Here is a 20,286-nt window from a genome sequence, read left to right as displayed (position 1 = left end):
AGAATGCTTTTCAGAGCTTCAGGCCACTAAAATCCTCTCAACTTCAATTTTTTTTACTGGCAGAAGAGACACAAGAGTCCTTCCACCTCTTTCAGCAATAGAACAGAATGTAATACCTTAATGTTGCAAAGCTTTCTGCAGTCCTTACATAATTTAAATGGCACAAGTGTAACTATACCTTACTATAAAAATAATATGCTTGTGTATCAGTGCATAATTCTTGTATTTTTATACGTATTTTGTAACATATGTAGAACAGTAAGTTCAACTCCAGATGTCCAAGTTATACTCTTGACAATTTCTCTATGTTGTAAGCATTTGGAGAAAACAGGCATTAAGTAAGAGTTGTTGCTCTTACCAATTGTTAACCTGGAGTAGTGTCAGATTCGTTTGTGCTGCAATCTGTTTCTTCTCATCCTCTGTTGGATATGGATGCTAGACCAGACAAAAAAGCAAACAAAAAAGGCATAAGCTTGTTTCATCTCCTCATCAAAAATAAGGACTCCTTTATTACAATTGATTCAAGCTGCTAGATTAAGACCATCTGACTCGTTAAAAAACAAACTTTAGAAACCTCACAAACTTTTATAGATAAAAAGCATTTAACAAAGACTGCTTTACAACAGAAAACTGATTTTATCCTTGAAAGTGTATATGATACCATTAAACTGCTGATGTGTATTTCAGAAGAAAAAGCTTCTCAGGGTTAGCAGTCTTTATTAAACAGCGTGATCCCTGGGCAACACAGCATGTGATAAGATCTGATTAGTTATGCTGTCTAAAGGCAGTGTCATATGAGAGTACTGACAAGCATTTTCTAGTTAAATAAAGCTACTCTGAACTAAACAGATGAAGAAAGTGTATGTAACTTAAGAAGTGTACGCGCAGTTTCCCTGTATCATTTGTCTGTTGTAAAATAGTTGTAATAGTTGTAGATATCAATCAACTAAACATTGTGACACAACTTGAGACCCATTTATCCTTTCAGGATAAGAATTTATGCAAAGGAAATACATTCTATTGAAAGCACAAGTAGATAGTAACACACTTGGTACACATTAGAAGGACCGCTGGAAAGGGGATAAAACCAGAAAATTTGAAATTCTCCTCGACAGAAAAAAAAACAAACCACAAAACACAGATGGTACTATTTTTCCTTGTGGTGTGAACCAGGGTGTAGAGAGCATTAAGTTCTCAACACAATAAAATAAAGAAAAATCCCTTTTAACAACGTTTATTAAGATCATGAGGTACAAATGTAACATACTCATTAAAATAATAATAAATCAAACGACATTAGACTGTGGAACTAGTCCAAATGACTTGAGGGAAAACTGAACTAAGATTACACAAATAAGAACAGAATAAATTCACCTTCTTTATGAAGCAAAATCATAAGAGACCACATAAAAGAGTTACATAAAAACCTGTGACTCCCGATCATGTTCAGTCCTTACCCCTATGTGCTGAAAGAGCCAGGATCTCATCACATTTGTAGCGTGCTTGGGAAGAACTCCTCTTTTATTTTTTGATGAGCCATCATCTTGATGCAAGATGCCTAGATCTTGGTTTAATTGCAACTGAAGCTGCACATATAATTTTAGAAGAAATAAGGCAGTTAACATAGTAATAGCAGTATTCTGTATCAATGTATGAATAACTCATTTATAGAAGGAATGAAAAGAAATTAGGCTTCAGGCATGTCGATTATAAAAAGCTACTTTATTTCCTAGGGAAGACTTACAATAGCAGCTCTCCTACAATAGCATTCCAAAATGTCTTTATCCAGGGAAAGTGCTGTATTAGGTTTCTATAGTTTTCACTTTTCATGTAACTTCTGTTTTGAGAATTACAGCTGTTATCAGGCTGCCTATGTGATCTTGTGACAATAGCTAAATGCTGATTTACTATAATTTAGAATTAAATCCACCTATGTAGTATGTGTCAGCTTAACGATCTTCTGTACTAATCTACGCTACCCTAAGGATCTGATTGCCTTGTCACCCTATGTAGTCATTTGCACATGTGAAGAGCAATTGAAAAACACAATGCTGAATATACTCACTGTGCAAACATAAACAACCATGGAAGCTGTAAGACTTAAATGAAGGACTTAAAATTAATTGTTATGCTAGAGTTGCAAAGAAAGATGCTAAAGGTTCTGCTAAATAAATGCATCGAAATTGTCAAGGAGCAAGAAGATATATACAGTAGAACCCTGAAATCACTTTACAGCACTCTTACTATTTTCATAAAGGGTCATATTTCTTTCTCACTTTTGCTTTCTTTTTCACTTCCTATGGATACATCAGATCATTTGCACATCGGTTACCTGAACATTAGGGAATACGTTCTTAAACGTTTAGAAAGAGATGGGAAGAAACAGCATATAAATTGCATATGAGATTATATTTCAGATAATTATAACCAAAATCATTCTAAATCGGGCTTTTCAGACAATACAGAGCAATTTCTTCAAGCCAGTCATTATGTCTATGTCCTGTATGAAACAAGTTTTAAATGAGGTTTAAGCTATCAAATTATAACAAATATATATTTGGAGCATACTTTTATTTCCAAAATAACGTTTTACGTTCTAAATAATATGCTGGTATTTGGAGGCTTTATAATGAACTTTCAATGGCTCTCCCCCAGTATTTTTCCCCTATCTCCACAGCATTCTGAAACACTGAAAAAGAAGAATTTGAACAAGGATTTCCTGTGGGTGACAAGGAATGCAGGTCCAAACCTATGTATAGGTGGGTTTGGAGATTCCTATTAACACCAAGAGTAGCCACAGATATGTAGAATCATAGACTCGCTGAGGTTGGAAGGGACCTTTAAGATCATCAAGTCCAACTATTAACCTATCCTAACAAAACCACTTCTAAACCATGTCCCCAAGTACCACGTCTACCCTTTTTTTAAACACCTCCAGGGATGGCAAATCCACCACCTCCCTGGGCACCCCATTCCAATAACCCCTTCAGTGAAAAAAATTTTCTTAATATCCAATCTAAACCAACCCTGGCATAACTTGAACCCATTTCCTCTCATCCTCTCGTCCTATCACTTGTCACCAGGGAGAAGAGGTCAGCCCCCACCTCTCTACAACCTCCTTTCAGGTAGTTGTAGAGGGTGATAAGGTCTCCCCTTAGCCTCCTCTTCTCCAGGCTAAACAACCCCAGTTCCCTCAGTCATTCCTCATAAGACTTGCACCAGTGCTGAGTACAGGAGGATGATCACTTCCCTAGTCCTGCTCACCACACTATTCCTGATACAGGCCAGGATGCCATTGGCCTTCTTGGACACCTGGGCACACTGCTGGCTCATATTCAGTCGGCTGTCCACCATCATCCCCAGGTCCTTTTCTGCCAGGCAGCTTTCGAGCCACTCTGCCCAAAGCCTGTAGCACTGCATGGGGTTGTTGTGACCCAAGTGCAGGATCCGGCACTTGGCCTTGTTGAACCTCATACTGTTGGCCTCGGCCCATCGGTCCAGCCTGTCCAGATCCCTCTGCAGAGCCTTCCTACTCTCAAGCAGATCAACACACTCGCCTAGCTTAGTGTCATATGTGAACTTACTGAGGGTGCATTCGATCCCCTCGTCCAGGTCATTGATAAAGATATTAAAGAGAACCAGCCCCAGCACCGAGCCCTGGGGAATGCCACTTGTGACTGGACACCAACCAGATTTAACTCCGTTCATCACCACCACATATGACCATATATAGAAGGTCAAGTCCTTTTTTGTTTGTTTGTTGTTTCTTCCCCCCTCAGAACCATAAAAAACATTTTTCTTCAGAAACATTTCAGTCTAGGAGAGTAATTTTACACATTTCTTTCAGAAAGGTATTTGAGGACAGAACTGCATGCATTCTAGGGAAGAATATAGGCAAATACATACATGCTACTACTAATAAAAAGAAGAATACTCTAAGCATACTTTTTTGGTTGAAAGGTCAGAAGAAAGAAGAAGAAAAGACAGTGAGTCAGTGATTACCAACAGATTTTATGCTGTGGAGATGCTAGCTCCTCATTCACATTTTTAATTGACTTCGGATTCCTGGAAGATTTTATTTACTACTTCCCGCTTCAAGAGAAAGCTAGCAATGTTTTCCATAACTGAAGACGGTCTAGTTTTCATGTTTCCTTTTCCTTAGTTGTTTCTTTGAGCTCTCTAGAACCAACTCTTTTAGGTTATGATATAATGAGCCCAATGTGAGGATCTCCCATAGTCTCAACTGAGTATTTTGAAGGTTTTATGGCAAAGTGCTTCTCAACATATATAAATTCTGAAATACATACAGTTTCACAGTACTAGTGGTTGCCATCATGATAAAATGTCAAATTCTTGACAACAGCAGCGTGGCACCATAATGTAATACAGTAAATCTATCCAGCCATAAACCTAGTTCAACAATAAGAAAGGTTATAATAATTGAAAAAGTGTCTATTTAATTCAGAGGGGTTTTTTGTTTGGTTAGCATTTTTTTGTTTGTTTGTTGGGTTTGGGGGTGTTTGAGGTTTTGTTTATTGTTTTTTTCATATTTTTTTTTTTTATTCATGTATCTATACTTTTCTGCCATCACTAAACAAAAATATTTAACAGGTCAGAACTACAATGACTTGTCAAGGCAAGGAGATCTGTCTGGGACCCTATGCCATATTATACAACTTGTAACTCCTATAACAGTGCTTGCATTAATTTTACTTTTGTTACTGTTCCTGTGCACACAGAGGTCATTCTGACAGTGTCAAATTTAAAACAAAACTTTTAAAATCAGTGAAATTTATTTCAACTCAGAATACTATTCTGTGAAGCCCATGAAACAAACCTGAGAGTTCTGGATCCGAATAGTCCCAGGTGACAGTGCTTGTGTCACCACCTGACCTTGTGGAGTGACCACAGTGACTGGCTGATACACTGTACCCCCTTAAAACAAAACAGCAACAAAGATTATAGGTAAATAAAAGTCCTTCAAATATTATTCTCTTTAAATACATACACACACACCCCAGCACTGCAGACAACACAACAGTTTTGATAATATATGCACTATTCTTTTCTAGTAAGCATGTAAGATGTGGTCTTTGCTATGCTAAAACTTTTCCCATCCACAAAATTCTGTATGAAATTTGTTTGTTTCCCTGTATTTTAGGCATTCTAAATCTACTTTCAAAGGAAAATGCCATGACTATCAGGCTGTAAAATAGTCCATTTTTTTGTTTTAACTGAGCTAACTCTTCAGCCAACAAGGGTCACAACATCAAAACCACACCTATGTGCATTAGCTGGTTAGGGCAGCCAGCTGGGTGACACTTAAATGTTTGCGGCAAGTAAGGTGACAGAATCTTGGTGAGTGCATAGGGGTTCTTGGGCACCAAAGCCACAAAGCACATATCGTGTCTCAGGTTAACCTGTCTGCAAGTATATGCTGCAGGGGCACAATGCATTGCTTTGTTGCATTTGAGTCAAGGCATTTTCTCCTGTTTGTTTTAAAATCTTGCTTAGAAGCAAGATAAGACATTTCGGTTCCATTGTCATCTCCGTGCACTAGCAGCACAACCTGGACATCAAGGATTTCAGACTTGCAGGTGTGGTTCCAGACTCCGTAGAGCATGAGACAGCTAACAAGTGCAATACTTTAGGTAATGCATGATTTTGTCAAACAGAATTATTTTTTTGAAGGAGAAAAAAAAAAGAAAGTGTAAAACACCCCAGACACTGAAATGTCTTTTAACAAAAGTAGCATTGCACAGAAATCTCTTAGTACTATACATATGTAACCTTCACTCACATATGCGTACTTGATACACATATAAATTAAATGAATATTCAGAAAACAGCAAGCCACGCCACTGTATTATAACAACTTTTCAGGTATTAGACTTAAAACACATTTTTAAAAGTATTTGTGCATTTTTGTAACAACTATAAAAGAAACCAGAATGAAGAGCAAGGTGTCAGTTTTTCTTTACTATGTCATACCTGCTACTGTTGCCATAGTTACATTTCCCTGCTGCAATGCTGATGCTGGCACCATAATCCCTTGGGGACTGAGTGTGCCTGCAATGGCACTTGGAATTTGCTAGAAAGACAAAACAATTAGTTGCTTGTATTTTTTTTTAAGGAGATAAAGCATGCTTGTGTAATTTTGGCTCTAAAAATACATTTGGAGTTTAATCACAGGATTAACTTCAAAGAAAAAAAAGACTTCATTAGAGGTTCATCATTACCGACATTAACTTTCTCATTACCACCAACTAGTACCTTTGAAAACCCTCATGAAAGCAACTGTTAGAAAAGACGTAAAACTATCTTGAGAAATTTTAGGAGAGAAATGATTCTAGGTATACAAATACTAAGAGAAACAGTTTCCAAAGGCACAAGGGTAAATGGACAGATGAAATGGACCCTTGATGCTCTTATTTCAAGCATCAAAGCTTTAGAATTTTAGTTATTACCGTAATTCCTTCAATTTCAAAATAATTCTGCTCAGGATAGTTCTTACTCAACCCTGACCATGCAAACTCTTACATATTCCTTAATACGTATGAATAATCTCTGTTTTTACCAAACGCAAAAATTTAGTCCCTCCTGCCTCTACAGAAGACTGTAACAGATATACAAAAACCATCTTTTAAAAGCTGTCTTTGTCTGATTTTAGACTCTCCTTTCCATGCTTCTAGACACCAAAATTTAAGTAAGGAGTCCAGACAGCGAAGTTTAACAGTCATTGAGGTTTTTCAGAATATACAGCATCAAACACATTAGTAAGTCAGAGAAGGGCCATCCTCTGAGACTAGGTATCTAGTAGGTAACTTGGATGGCAGGGCTCACTTTCCAGCATCTAACAGCAGAAGCATCAACCGTAACATACAAACTGTTGTTAATTAACTGTTGTCAATTTACTAAAAAAATGCAATCAGTTATTGCATTTAGGTAATGTCAACAATATACAAACTGAGGTTCATGTGTATAGAAATGGGTACTGTTCGTAACTACCCAGTCACCCCAGGTGACAGGCATGATGTACATCTCTAATATTGCAACTATAATCCATCAGACGTTGTCTATTTGTGCCAGAATACAAATTGTGTATGAAAAGTATCAACCATCTCAATATTTTAATGAAGCAGACTAGACTAAGGAGACCTTATTAACACAGAATTTTTTTTCCTTCTCCTTTGTTTATTCTGTTTCCTAGCCTCCTTCCAAAAAAACAGCAAATGGAGATATTCAGAATAGCTTGGATTTGCTAAACTGAGGGAAAATTATAAAAGGAAAACAGACAAGGAAAGTGACTCTATGTTCTGGTACATTTCAACAAATTTGTCCACCAGGCAGTGGCACACAGATGTACGCAAAAAAATACAGCTCCTTCTACTGTTAATAACCAATTTTGAAAAAGTCCAAGAAACTGCAGAAACTCTGTTTGCAAACTAATAGCAACAGAAGTGTAGTTATAACTTCTTAAAGAAATCTAAGCAAAAATACACTTAACTGTATTTGAAACATACCTGAGATTGCACAGGTGAATAAGGACTTCCAGGCTCTCCACTTAATAGAGTTTCACTGTTCATTTTTGTCTTCAGGCAGGCAATATAACGACTACAGAAATCCTTGCAGAGTTCATTAACCTTTTCTAGCTCAAGCAGATGGATACGCAAAACTTGGATTGCTTTTACCATCTAGGGACAGAGTTGGAAAAAAAATTAGAAAAAACCCCACTGTTAATTTAAAAAACATTTAATGTGAGATCTGAGCAAAGACTACTTTCCAGTAACAAACCCCATCCAATTAAAGCAGAGTTACTAATTGCTAAGTGCTGACTAGAGTTCCCTAACTCTGACCATTATGCTCCTGAGATGTGAAAGCAACATGGTTACATACAAAACCTGTACCCTTGCGCTGCGTAAGTAAATTACCATATAGGGGAAACAAAACACAACAACAATATAATCTTTGTCTCTGTCACATGCAACACATTAGGAAGACAAGAGCATAGTTAAGGTGTGCATGGAGCACAGAATAAGCCTGCACATCCATGGGATATTTTCCCCATCATACAACCCTGGGTCATACACCACACAAGACCAAAAGAAAGTAATTAAATCCACACATATTATTTGGAAAGCGTGGTTGGAACAGGCTTGGTAAGCAACAGTCGTCCTGAGCTACAGCGTCCCGAGTATCAGAAATACCAGGTTCAGCTCCACATTACACACTGACCCAAGAAAACCAAAAGCGTACAGATGAATGAGATATGCTGGGAAGACTCATCTGTGACTTAGCATAAATTTGTCACAGATTGCTAGGGAGAGTGGAAGGTACAGGAAATGGCTTGCCATCTCACCTATAACAAAAACACAATAGCTTTTATTTTTCTACAGAATTAGAATAAAGAGGTCCCAAAGTTTGTCACATTGTACAACAAAGCTTAAAGTAATCAGTTCTTCAGTCCTAGTACTTTGAAGTTCCTTTGCAATTGTACGGGAAAGATTAAAAACTTTGGGGTAAAATCTTCTAAGAAATTTCAGGTAAGGAGACTGTTTCTGAAATATAAACCATTAAATACAAAGCACTAACCCCAGTAACATATCCATGTTTAAACAAAAAATTGAAGTACAGGAGATATATACGTGATGAGAATACTAATCATGCTTACCACAAGAAAAAAAGACTCGTAAGCTTGGATAGCTAATGGTATTACATACTGCATAAAAATAGCTTAGGTGATTGTAAGGGTCACCGGCAGAAGATCAAAAGCTAAAACTAAATCCAGATGGTTTAAATTTTCATGAAGCAGTAGGAAATCCAGGACATTCAAATATGTACATAACACACTGGCAAAGTAATTACTTACTTTGTTTTTTAATATAGTGTGCCATCCCCAACATCTACTTGCTATGCTAGATCTCCAAGAAAAGTATCCTTCAGTTTTATGAAAATGAATAGATCATAATTTTGAAACATAGTGCAGCGCCTGATTTTAGCATTATTTGGAAAAATTTGTCTTACATGAAGGGTCATTTACTTGGCCAGAGCACTGAACGCAATGACCAGAAATGATAGCTTACTAAGTAATCCATTTATTGCTTCTAAACTAAAGAAGTCAACTGGGAGCTGAAGTTGGCGTCATTCAAAGCACCTGAAGGAGATCAAGGCAGGCAAACTTCTGTGTGTACTCTCCTCTCCACCATGATGACTTTAGCTTTCATTGTGACAGATCTTTTCCCTGTTTTTTCAGTAGAAGGTATTCCAGCTGTATGACACTCACCCAGTGTAGACAATTGTATGGTAAAATAAACAAGAGGAAAAAAAAAAAAAAAGTAGTGATAACAAAAAAGAAAATCTTATCCTTTCTCAGGGCTAAGAAGAAAAAAGCCTAAACGTGTATCTTTAAAAGCACAGCTGCAGAAAAATCTGAGCCATAGATTTCAGGCAGTTGACGCAAATCTAAGTCTGGTAACTCTTACCACCCATGACACCAAAAGCCTTTGAAAGAGTAAGTGCAATGGCCCAGCGCTGAGGTATACAAAACAACCTTCTAAAACAGCCCTCAGCAGTGGTTGGTGTTTAAGTACATTTAAACACAACCAAGTTAAAATCTAGTTAAATTTGCATAGTTTAACACAAAACAAAGATCATCTATGTTTAAAGATACTCTGCTCCTTTCAGAATTATTAACAATTATTCTGTAATGCTGCAATAGCCAAAGAGTTTCAGAGACAAAAAAGCTTAAATTGTAAAATTCTTCATGTGTGGCAGACCAACGCAGAGCATGTGTATTAATGAATGCCTCAAACATTCAGCTAGAACTGAGGTAACAAAAATATGCCTTTGCGCACATAATATTTGACCGTATTAGTGACTAGCTTTGCTCAGTCAGGAGGGTTTTTTTTTCCCCCTCTTATTTAATCAGCTTTATTTTTGAGGAAAAATACAAGTCCCTTCTTCAGCTTAGATTTAGTTTCAAATTGATGGTTGATACTTAAAGTAAAAATTGAATTAAAGTCAAAATTAACCATAAACCAAGAATTAGTAACACCATCCAGGTTTCTGCAGAACCACACACAGTCACACTACTCTTACAGGAAGCTGTGCTACTGTGGTTAAGAAGGCAAACAAAACTTTGTAAATATGCCATGCCTGTCACCAGGTCTTATTTACTTATTTACAACTACACTAATAATGTCCATATGGCTCCTGCTCTCTTGCAGCATGGGTGGACCAAACTTAAATTTATTGGCAGAAGTTCACTTTTTCCTTAAAACAAACAAACAAAATAATAATCAAGAACTCCTAATAAAATAACCCATGTTGAACAAAGGTAATACAAAGAGATGTTTCCAGACAGACCATGCAGTAGAAATATTTAATCCCTACGTTCATAAAACTCACACCTTAAAAATCTACAACAGCTATGGTTTTGTTATTTAGTGCTACTGAGTGGAATATGCCACAGAACAATGATTTTTTATTATCTGATTGAATCAGCCTTTTCAGCTGTAGAAAGAAACCTGGAGTATCATTTCAGAGAAACGCACAAAGACGGCAGTAACCATGAGACACGTGTATTGTTGAAACTGCTTTAAGTAAAGATAATGGTAAACTATTAGGCAACAAAAGAAAGATTATTGAAAAACTTCCAGTTCTTGCTAAAATTGCTATCCAAAGCATATTCACATATAAATATATCATATATTAAATTTGGAGACATCTTTAGCCCTAAAAATGCTTTAGATTGTGCCTGCGTTCTGTCTTTTCAGTGCCTCAAGCACATGGTGCAAAGGGCGTAGAACACACTATGCACTACTACCTTAGTTATAATCCCCAGCTCACCTTTGTTTATCTAAAACATATACCCACAATTTTTTATGGATTTCAGGGCATATAACATAAGTGTATAGCAAATACATATCTGGACACATATGAAAGAATCTCCATATACTGACAAGTAATCTTCTCACTCAAATTACCTCTCATTTGCAAAAAAACAATTAAGTATGTACACTCACAGCTTACCTATCTTCCTGAGCAAATCCTTCTGGGGCGATTTAGATCTTCGGGGGAAGAACACAAACTCTGAGAGAGGGGATACTTTGTTCTCATTTGCCCTATTTTTGAGTCCCTAGCTATGAAACATAACTAGGAAAGGTATGACTAGATGTTTTTGAGACAGTTCTGCCATTACAATAGTAAGAAACCTTTGCAGAAATGCAAAAAGCCTTGTTTGTTCAGTCAAGACTATTCAAATGACATCAGCTGGCTTCACTACCGCTACAACTTTTCCTGACACAACTAAAAATAGGATAGTCTTTGAGAAGAGGGTACTGAACCAAAAATCCTTACCCCAAACGAAACAAAAAACTCGGGGGTCTTCAAAAAAGGCAGTGTCCTGTTCAAATACAAAAGTGAAAGCATTTTTAACACCCCTTGTTTTGTATTGTTTCTAGACTTGATAAAGCCATAAGTAACCTGCTCTAACTTCACCGCTGACCCTACTTTGTAGAGGAAGTTGGACTACAGACCTCTTGAGCTTGTAAAAGAACCTGTATCATCCTATGGTTCTATGAATGTGGGGAAATTAAAAAAGCCACCTATGTATGGGAAGAATTTACTCTGAACAGAAGCTATACAAGAGATAGGAACCATCCTGAGGTAACATAATGTTTCTGTAGTGGCTGGGTTAATAGTAAGCAACAAAGAAATGTTAAGTACTGAATGTCTTAAGACATAAAGTCATCTGTGAAAGCTCTAAAAATTATCTGTACTTGTGCTGAACAACTTCTTAGACACAGGAACCTGTCCATGTAAGTTCTAAGCATAAAAGGATACTAGTGAAGAACAAAGAGAAGTTGGTTCATCGGTTCATTTTAAGATCTGTTCTATCTGAGAAAATGAACTAGAGATATCAAAGGGTAAGGAGCTCCAACAGACGATACTCCATATCATGGGGATACAGCTGAGCATGCTTCCAGAAAGAAGCACGTGCACTTGGGAACCTCTGGCTAGTAATACAGAACACTACTATCTGGTTCTTCACAGCAAACACATCTCTTCTGGTACTGACAGTTGATATAAGGACTATGGTGGATGGAAAGTAACAATCCAAAAAGATATTGAGGAAGTTAAAGCTCTGGGAAAGAAAGTACACTTCAGACTATTAAGTAAAACATGAGCACAACATTCGGCTTCCACTTCCTTCCCACTGGGACTAAGATTTGAAAACGGGAGGTCTGCAGCCCTTCTTGCAGCTAATCAGCACTTACATCAAATTCAGAGAAGATCCATGGAGATGAACAGCATGAGTGACCAAGAACCAGAAAAAAGAACAAAATTGTTGAAAACCAGAAGAAACCTGTAGAAGAAACCTTGGACTGTTTTATTCCAAGATAGAAGAGAATTCTGTCTCCAGTAATATGCTGTGCCATGCCTATAAGAGCTAAATATTTACTGCAAAAAATCATAAACTTGTACCTCTCTTTTACCTCCCTGAACAGTCTAACCTGTTTGGTCAGAGCCAGTGAAGTTGGAAGGGAAAAGTTTCAAAGTTCTGTTTGTAGCCAATAGTTCTCGAAGAGCAAACATGTAACTATTACAGAAAAGCCACTTTGTTTGTGTATTTATTAGGGATGGACTGGAACTCCTGGGAGAGTTTTGGTCCAAAGACAACTACCTTTTCTGACTGGAAGATGAGTCTGCATTAAAAGTAAAGACATACCTAGAATGACAAAACGCCTTACATCTCACAGCAAGCTTATAAAGTCTGTCTAGGAGCTAGCACTGAAACTTTTCAGTTTTCTTTCAACAGATCTTAGAATTGAACTTTGCATTTTCCTGTGGTACGCTCCTCCTTGAAAGGAAAACAGGCATCTTATATACAGGTCTCAGACAAAGGAAGAGACAACAACTGAAACTTCATACTTAAGGGAAGCCACAGCACAATTTTGCAGGTTTTTTTAGTGCTGCAGGTTTTGAACACAAACCATTGTTGGCTCTATTACATGAATGCACATATAGAAAAAGAATAGGAACACAGCAATAAATAGAACTAAAAACATGCTTAAACCAGGTTACTTCCCAGAGTACCTTAAAAATTCTTTTAAGGAAAAAAAAAAAATCTTCCACAAGGAAGTCCCATTTTTTCCATCTCTTTCCAAATTCTTACAATCTCTTCTGAGAAATTCTCACTCTTCTAAACATGCTGAAGCCTAATACCAAAGTTCTGACCTGATCCAGAAGCCATGAATATTTTTAGAAGTGTTCTCATCCATTTCACTGCAAACACTCTATTTTGACAACGTGTCTGACAAAGTCAGACTTGCGAAAGATGCTGCAAAAGGCCTAGTAACACCATTTCTGTGTTGATCATAACCCTTTGGCATGACACTTCAAGATCACCAACTGATGCTGTTGGAGTGGTTAACTAGAAAGAACAGAATCCCTCCATCTAGATACTAAAAAAGGATTGAAACTTGCTTTACACACCAGGCTTAGCAATATACAGATATCCTTAACATTAAGTTTCAGGTGGATGCTACCTGTATCTCCCAGTGCTGAAATCTAGACTACTAACTCAGGAAAATACCAATTAATTTAGAATGGGAACCATAACACCAAAGTACCAAGGTGATCTAGATCGTAGCTTACTAAGAGCTACTCAAGTTAGAACAAGCATACAGTGTTATTAATGAAATTCCTTTCTGGTCAAACTGATCTAATGCCTGTACCATCCAGATTAACATTCTGTGGTTGTCTGCATGAAAACCAAACTGTTTCTTTGGAATATTCAAGGCATTTCAAGTGAGCGCGCAATATGAAACATTGTGGGACCTCTTAGAATCCTGGCAATGAACGTCTGTGACCCTCCACAACTTCTGTTACCTAGTCAATTAGCCTATAGGCAGTATGGAGCCTCAAATGATATTCTGCTGTTTTGGAGCCATTAGTTTAAGCTTCGTCACAAAAACTGTGCAGTGTAGTTGAGTTCTACACGCCACTTCCAAAAGAAGTAAAAAGAAAAAAAACGGAAGCAGCTGAATTAGCGGCCAATTTCCTTACCATAAACAGGCCTGTGACTCTTTTCAGATAGGACTTGAATTTGGCTCTTTACAGTACTATAACATTCAATTCATCTCAATTTAGCTCTGGCTCCAAGCTGAATGATTGCTAACGTGCAAGCATTTACACCTTATTTGTTTGACTCTGCTGGGGTCAGATAAGAGCACAGGTGGAAAGCAAGCAGTTGTCTGGCCTACCTGCTCCACCCTTCTAGCTTGTTCTAATTAGCTGTCTTCACTAGCTTCTCCTTTCTGCTGTCCCTCCCTTTAAAAAGGGAGGGACAGCAAGAACAGAAGACAAGACAAAGGTGCACAATATTGGAATCCCTCTCTACTAAAAAGATATTTTTAATCTGCATAAAAATGTATATATTCATGTGACAAAAGTCAGAAAAAAGTGCCTGGCTACAGCCCTCTCTCTGCAAGCACCAATATTTCAAGCTGAAGAAGAGACTGAAAACCATACTAGCTATTTCACAACTTGACAGAAACTCTTCTGCTCATTGCCCCTGACAAAACGAACAGCATGTCAGAATGTCAGCTGTTCAGAGTGCCCAGTCTTCAGGACAGGCAGAGGACAAGTCTAACTCAGATTTCATTTGGTATCTAGTAATAGAAAGTCATAGCTGATAATATGACTACAGAACAGGAGTTCGATGCCAAAGATATTGGATTTTGCAATGTGGTCCCAGTTTAAGATAGTACTGACCGCAGCAGCCACAGAATACAAGACAATACTTCCTCATCCATCTCAAGCAAATTCAGCCAGATTTGTGCAGTCCATCAACGAAGGTGAGTACCACATAAACCAAGAGACTTTGCCACCACTAAAATCACAAACAGGTCAATCAGCAGGAAGGACTATCTGAACACAGCAGACCCATCTACAACCAAAGCAAGCTAGATCTGAGAGAATGTTTGTGTACAACCAAAAGCATGTGAAGCAGGCCAAGGCATGCAGGATCTTTGGGAAATCTATTTTTGAAGGCTCAAAGAAACCACAGAATAGGAGAAGTTGGAAGGGACCTCTGGAGAGTATTTAATCCAACCCCCCTGCTCAAAGCAAGGTCAACTAGGGCAGGTAGCTCACGGTCACGTCCGGTTGGTTTTTGACTGCCTGAAAGGATAGAGACTTCACAACCTCTCTGGGCAACCTGCTCCAGTATTCAATCATCCTTACAGTAAAAATGTTTTTTCTTCTGTTTTAGCGGAACTTCCTGTGTTTCAATTTACATCCATTTCCTCTTGCCCTTTCACTGGGGACCACTGAGATGAGTCATAAAGTCTGTTGTCTTTATTCCCCTATTAGGTATTTAGATACATTGGTAATATCCCTCCAAACCTTTACTGCTGTAGACTAAACAGTCCCAGTTCACTGAGCCTCTCTTCATGTGAGAGATGCTCTAGTCCCCTAATCATCTTTTAGGTCCTTTGCTGGACTCACTCCCGTATGTCTATGCATAGTAGTGGGGAGCCCAAAACTGTACCCAGCACTCCAGATGTGTCTCACCAGTGCCAAGTAAAGGGAAAGGATCGCATCCCTTGACCTGTTGACAATGCTCTTCGTAACAGATTCAAGTATGTTGACTTTCTTTGCCACAGGGATGCACTGCTGTCTCATTTGGCTTGGTGTCCACCAGGACTGTCAGGTCCTTTTCCAAAAAGCTGCTTTCCAGTCAGTTGGCTCTCAGACTGTACCAGTGCATGGGGTTATTCCTCTTCAGGCACAGGAGTTGGCATTTCCCTTTGCTGAAGTCCATGAGATTCCTGTTTGCCTATTCCTCCGAAAGCGACAAAGTATTTCTGGTGGCATAGCCATCTGGTCATCAGCCACTCCTCCCAGTTCTGCAACATCTGCAAATTTGCTGAGGGTACACCCTGTCCCATCACCCAGGTCATTAATGAAGATGTTAAACAGCATTGGCTCCAGTATCAATCCCTGGAGTACAACACTAATGACCAGCCTTCAATTGGACCTCATGCTGCTGACCGCAATCCTTCGAGCCCAGCAGTTCACCCAGTTTTCGGTCCATCTCACTGCTCATTTATCTAGTCCATATTTTATCAGTTTGTGTATGAGAACATCATAGGAGACAACATCAAAAGCCTTACTAAAGTCAAGATAAAATGCACCCATTGCTCTTTCCTCATCCACTGAGCAAGAACTACTACATTCCAACTATTAGATTTCAGATGTGCTTCTGAAAAGAAACTGGGATTAGACAGATAAGAGGAAACAGTATATTTGTGTTGAATTCAGAGAGTTACAAATGAAGAAAATAACCTAAGGCTTAGCAAGTCAGCAGATCTGCTTCATACAGAACAGAACTAACTCTCATTTTTGAGTGAAGTATTGGAGGCAAGTATATTCAAAAAAGTCTTTGAAGAAAGAGCCATGGAAAAATTTATTTGTGTCTTCAAATTCACAACTGATGTGCAAGAAGCGTTCCAGAGGTGTCACTCACAGCAGTAACAAAACCCCAAACATATTACAGAGTGAAAGAGATAAAGAAAGAAGTAATTCAAAATTATAAGCATTGCTGGTAGTCAGCTTTCTAGATACCTGTGTCAAACCACAAGAGCCTGAAACTGATATGTTGTTTGGGGAATTCTGTGTGAGGTTCATTCTTTAACAACCAAAGACTTTGTATATGGGCAAATTAGCATCTGTGATGAACTGCAGTTTTTAGCCTGGATTTAGTCTTCCTCAGAAACTAACATCTCTTTAAAGTATGTAGCTCCTTCTCCCTCAATAATGCACATTTTTCACCTCCCCCCTGCAAATTTGCCTGAGTGCTTTCCTCTTCAAGCAAGATCTAAGATGATGGTACCAGTGGCCCTCAAACTCCAAGCATTTCTGCACCCCAGTGGAAGAGCCACAGTCAGACCATCTCATTATAACCATTCTGAACTACTTATTTTTGCTTACAAACTTAAGATAATCATTATACTGTGCTACAAGTATTTCATAAATGTAGTATTACACCACTCATATTTCAAATAAATAAAAAAATTTAAAAAGCAAAGCACCCCACACCAGCGCTGCTCACACTAAGGCAGGAACTAAAGAAGAGAATTATCATTTACTTCCCGTTGCCTTTATTTTTCTTCTTTCGTATTCTATTTTTAATTGCTACAGTGACAACAGTCATTCTGCTACAGGGTTTATTCATGGAACTGTTTTCGTACGTATGCCGATGCTTCTTTCTACTTAAAAAACTAAGTCACTGTCTGTACAAATAAGTATTTCTCAGGTGAGCTGCATCAAAAATTGCCCACAAAGATCTAATGATTAAGATATTACATTAAGATATTAAACTGAGATTTCGGGGGTTCCATTCTGTTCTAGTTGTAACTTAGGTCAAAGTGGCCAATGCCTGGTCTTCAGTTCTTCATTTATAAACTGCGAATCTTTACACTAATACTTAGAGTATCATTATGTATTATATTATTCATTCTTCTTTAGCTGCCTTCCCGTCATTCTGAAGGGCATTGTTCTGGGTCACTTTTTAATACAAAAACCTTATTTGAGCCTCAAAATGTTTCCAGACTGGAAATAAAAGCTTCTGTAAGGCAAACAGCTCCTCAGCCAAAGCTGTAAGAGAACTTTTTGAAAGCACTATTGCAGGTGGATTAGTGCAAAGTGAACTTGATCCATCCTTGAAGATTTAATCTAAGGTGACTTTACATTTACATAGACTAAGATCACGTACGCAATGTATTAAGATATTTCAATCCTGGGCACTGTAACCTACAGCTAAAAGCATGTAACAAGTAGCTGAGAAGGTAACTTTATGTCTCTTTAGCTAGAGCTGTAAAATACTGCCTCATTCCAGAACATGCTGTCTTCTCCTGCCTTTACTGTCACACTGGTCTAATTATACATAGAGACTCTTGTAGCTTTATTTTCCATGACACTATTTAAATACTATCTTCCCAGAACTTAAGTACACTAACGACTGGTTGTAAAGCGCTTGGAAAGAAATCAAGTTATGCAAAATGTCTATTTAGGCTGCTTGCAAAGCAGCCAAAATTGACCCCTTTTTTGTGACCCCAATTCTAAACAGCATCTCAGATTTATTTCTTGTTTGAGTCTTGGTTTTAAGAGTTTTCTCCAAGTACCTTACCTTAGCCTCCCACACAGGACATTATTTGCCCACATAAAACTTTCTAAGTATCAATTATAAAATATTACTATTTCTGTTGTTTACAACCTCCCATCAATTCAGTTTTGTTTGTAAATGTCAATATTTTACGTAGCCTTTTCTCCTAAGAGGTAGACTCAGGGATGAAGACTTGTTTTATTACACAGTCCCCTTAGAGGAACAGGGTTTCAAAAATTAAACACAACACTTGACCCCTTATAATTCTAACACTCTTGAATATGATAAAACTTAGTTAGAACATGACTCTAAAGAGACAAACACAGATAGACAGTTTAGAAACTAGCATGCCAAGAGAGGTGTTCTCCAGAGATATGATTCAAGAAGGAGACTAAGGGACTGGGGAAATCACAGCTTCATCACAGCAAGGACTGTCAGGAGACAATGACACACAAGAAAAAAGTTGTATATGTTAAAAGAGTTTCTAAGCTCATCTTACAACAGCTCTTCACCCACATTAACTAGATGAACCCTGATTAAAAAAACCCAAACAAACAGATGGAAGAAAAATTATATATTTATCAAAAACATGTAATTGATGTGTCTCGACACTCCAAAATTTATTTGCAGAGTCAACCTGGCTATGGCAAGCATATGCTTTTGTTCATCTCTAATACACTGATCTCAGCCAGTTTAGAATGGGAAAAAACTGTGAAGGGCCAATGTAGGTTTACAGACAAGAGGGAAAAAAGGGGTCAGAAGAAATTTTTTTTAAAAAGTTTCTCATCGTTAACATAAAGAACAATCTCTCGAGGGAAGAAAAATGTGAGGAGAAACTATAAGCACCACCTGAGATCAGAAATTAGGAAGAGGCGGCAAATGTGATGATTGTTTCAGAAATAAAAGAAACAGCTTATACTTACCAAATTATCAGTTTCTGGATCTTCACAGAAAAAGGGTTTTCCTTCTTTTTCCTGCTTCCTTACAAAATTTTCAATATCTACATCAAAACTAGCAGAAGTTGTACCTTCTGAGCCTTGTGTAGATTGTTCACATTTTTCAAATAATAGTGCTAACAAGGGAAATAGTGGGTGCCTAGAATAAAAGTTAAAATACGTAAGTAAGTATTTTCACTTATATGTACACCACTGAAAAGTAAGACATCTAGCTCACGTAAGGTAACAGTCACTCATGTAAGAAACAAAGACAAGTCCTGGAAGAGACTGCATATACACCACTGGCTATAGCAAAACACGATGAAAGCTTGGTATTTTTTTCATTTTGATTTACCACACACCTAAGAGGCAAATAAAGCAGTGAAGTATGTATATTATTTAAATAAAGAGAACAATCACAAACTAAAAAGCTATGACATACTACTTTATTCACTGTAATTGTGTGGCAAGAGATATATTAATATACCGCATTAGAAATGAGGATCAGGATTTACAAATAGGACGAATGCAGATTTAAATAATGAAATAAAGTCTGACAAAAATAATTTCTTCTTCAATGTGGGCCTATATCACAGATAACTTTACAGAACTGAGAATAGCACCCAGACTGTACTCAGAGGCCTCCTGTGAAATCATGCTCAGAGCAGAAGGTGATATTGTTAGCACAAGCCTGTAAACGAGTGGACACATCTATTTGCTTCAGGTTTTTGGTTTGGGTTTTTTTTCCTGTTTGTTTGTTTTTACCTGCAAACTGGTAATAATACTGTATTTATAAAGCACTTAAAGTGAAAAAACACTTAACCTCATCAAATCCAAGCATACTGCTTAGCACAACACTTAACACTGGAAAATCTCAGATTAGTTTGTCTACACATCAACATTTAATCCTGTTTGAGCTAATTACTGGGCAATAGATTGTTATCCCTAAAGAAAAGGGAGTAAAGATCGACCTAATTACAAAAAAATCTCACATTAAAGATAAAAACTTGACCATAGTTCAACAAGCTGAATAGCTTGCTAAATTTCACTTGTGCTTTAAAGGCAGCCACCTTTAGAATATCCTTTAAAACTATGCTGAAATTGAAGAATCCCACAATAAAGGGAAGGTTTTTTTCTTGGCTGACAACTGACAGTGAAGCTAATTTGATCTCACTCTTT

At 37.6% G+C, this 20,286-nt stretch overlaps 1 protein-coding gene across 1 annotated transcript in view; it reads right to left on the bottom strand.

The window, feature by feature from the left end:
* The window catches only part of PKNOX1 (PBX/knotted 1 homeobox 1), a 31,219-nt gene that overhangs the window by 3,098 nt on the left and 7,835 nt on the right, over positions 1-20,286 (bottom strand). Inside the window, exons 4-9 of the mRNA XM_009891348.1 lie at positions 19,096-19,267; positions 7,524-7,694; positions 5,992-6,091; positions 4,838-4,935; positions 1,458-1,586; positions 359-435 (exon numbers count right to left, since the gene is read on the bottom strand). Of these exons, the coding sequence (XP_009889650.1) occupies positions 359-435; positions 1,458-1,586; positions 4,838-4,935; positions 5,992-6,091; positions 7,524-7,694; positions 19,096-19,267 (747 nt within the window). The remainder of the gene's footprint in view (positions 1-358; positions 436-1,457; positions 1,587-4,837; positions 4,936-5,991; positions 6,092-7,523; positions 7,695-19,095; positions 19,268-20,286) is intronic.

Source organism: Charadrius vociferus, unplaced genomic scaffold (assembly GCF_000708025.1).
Source record: "Charadrius vociferus isolate BGI_N301 unplaced genomic scaffold, ASM70802v2 scaffold298, whole genome shotgun sequence".
Taxonomy (NCBI): domain Eukaryota; kingdom Metazoa; phylum Chordata; class Aves; order Charadriiformes; family Charadriidae; genus Charadrius; species Charadrius vociferus.
This window is presented reverse-complemented; position numbering and strand designations above follow the sequence as displayed.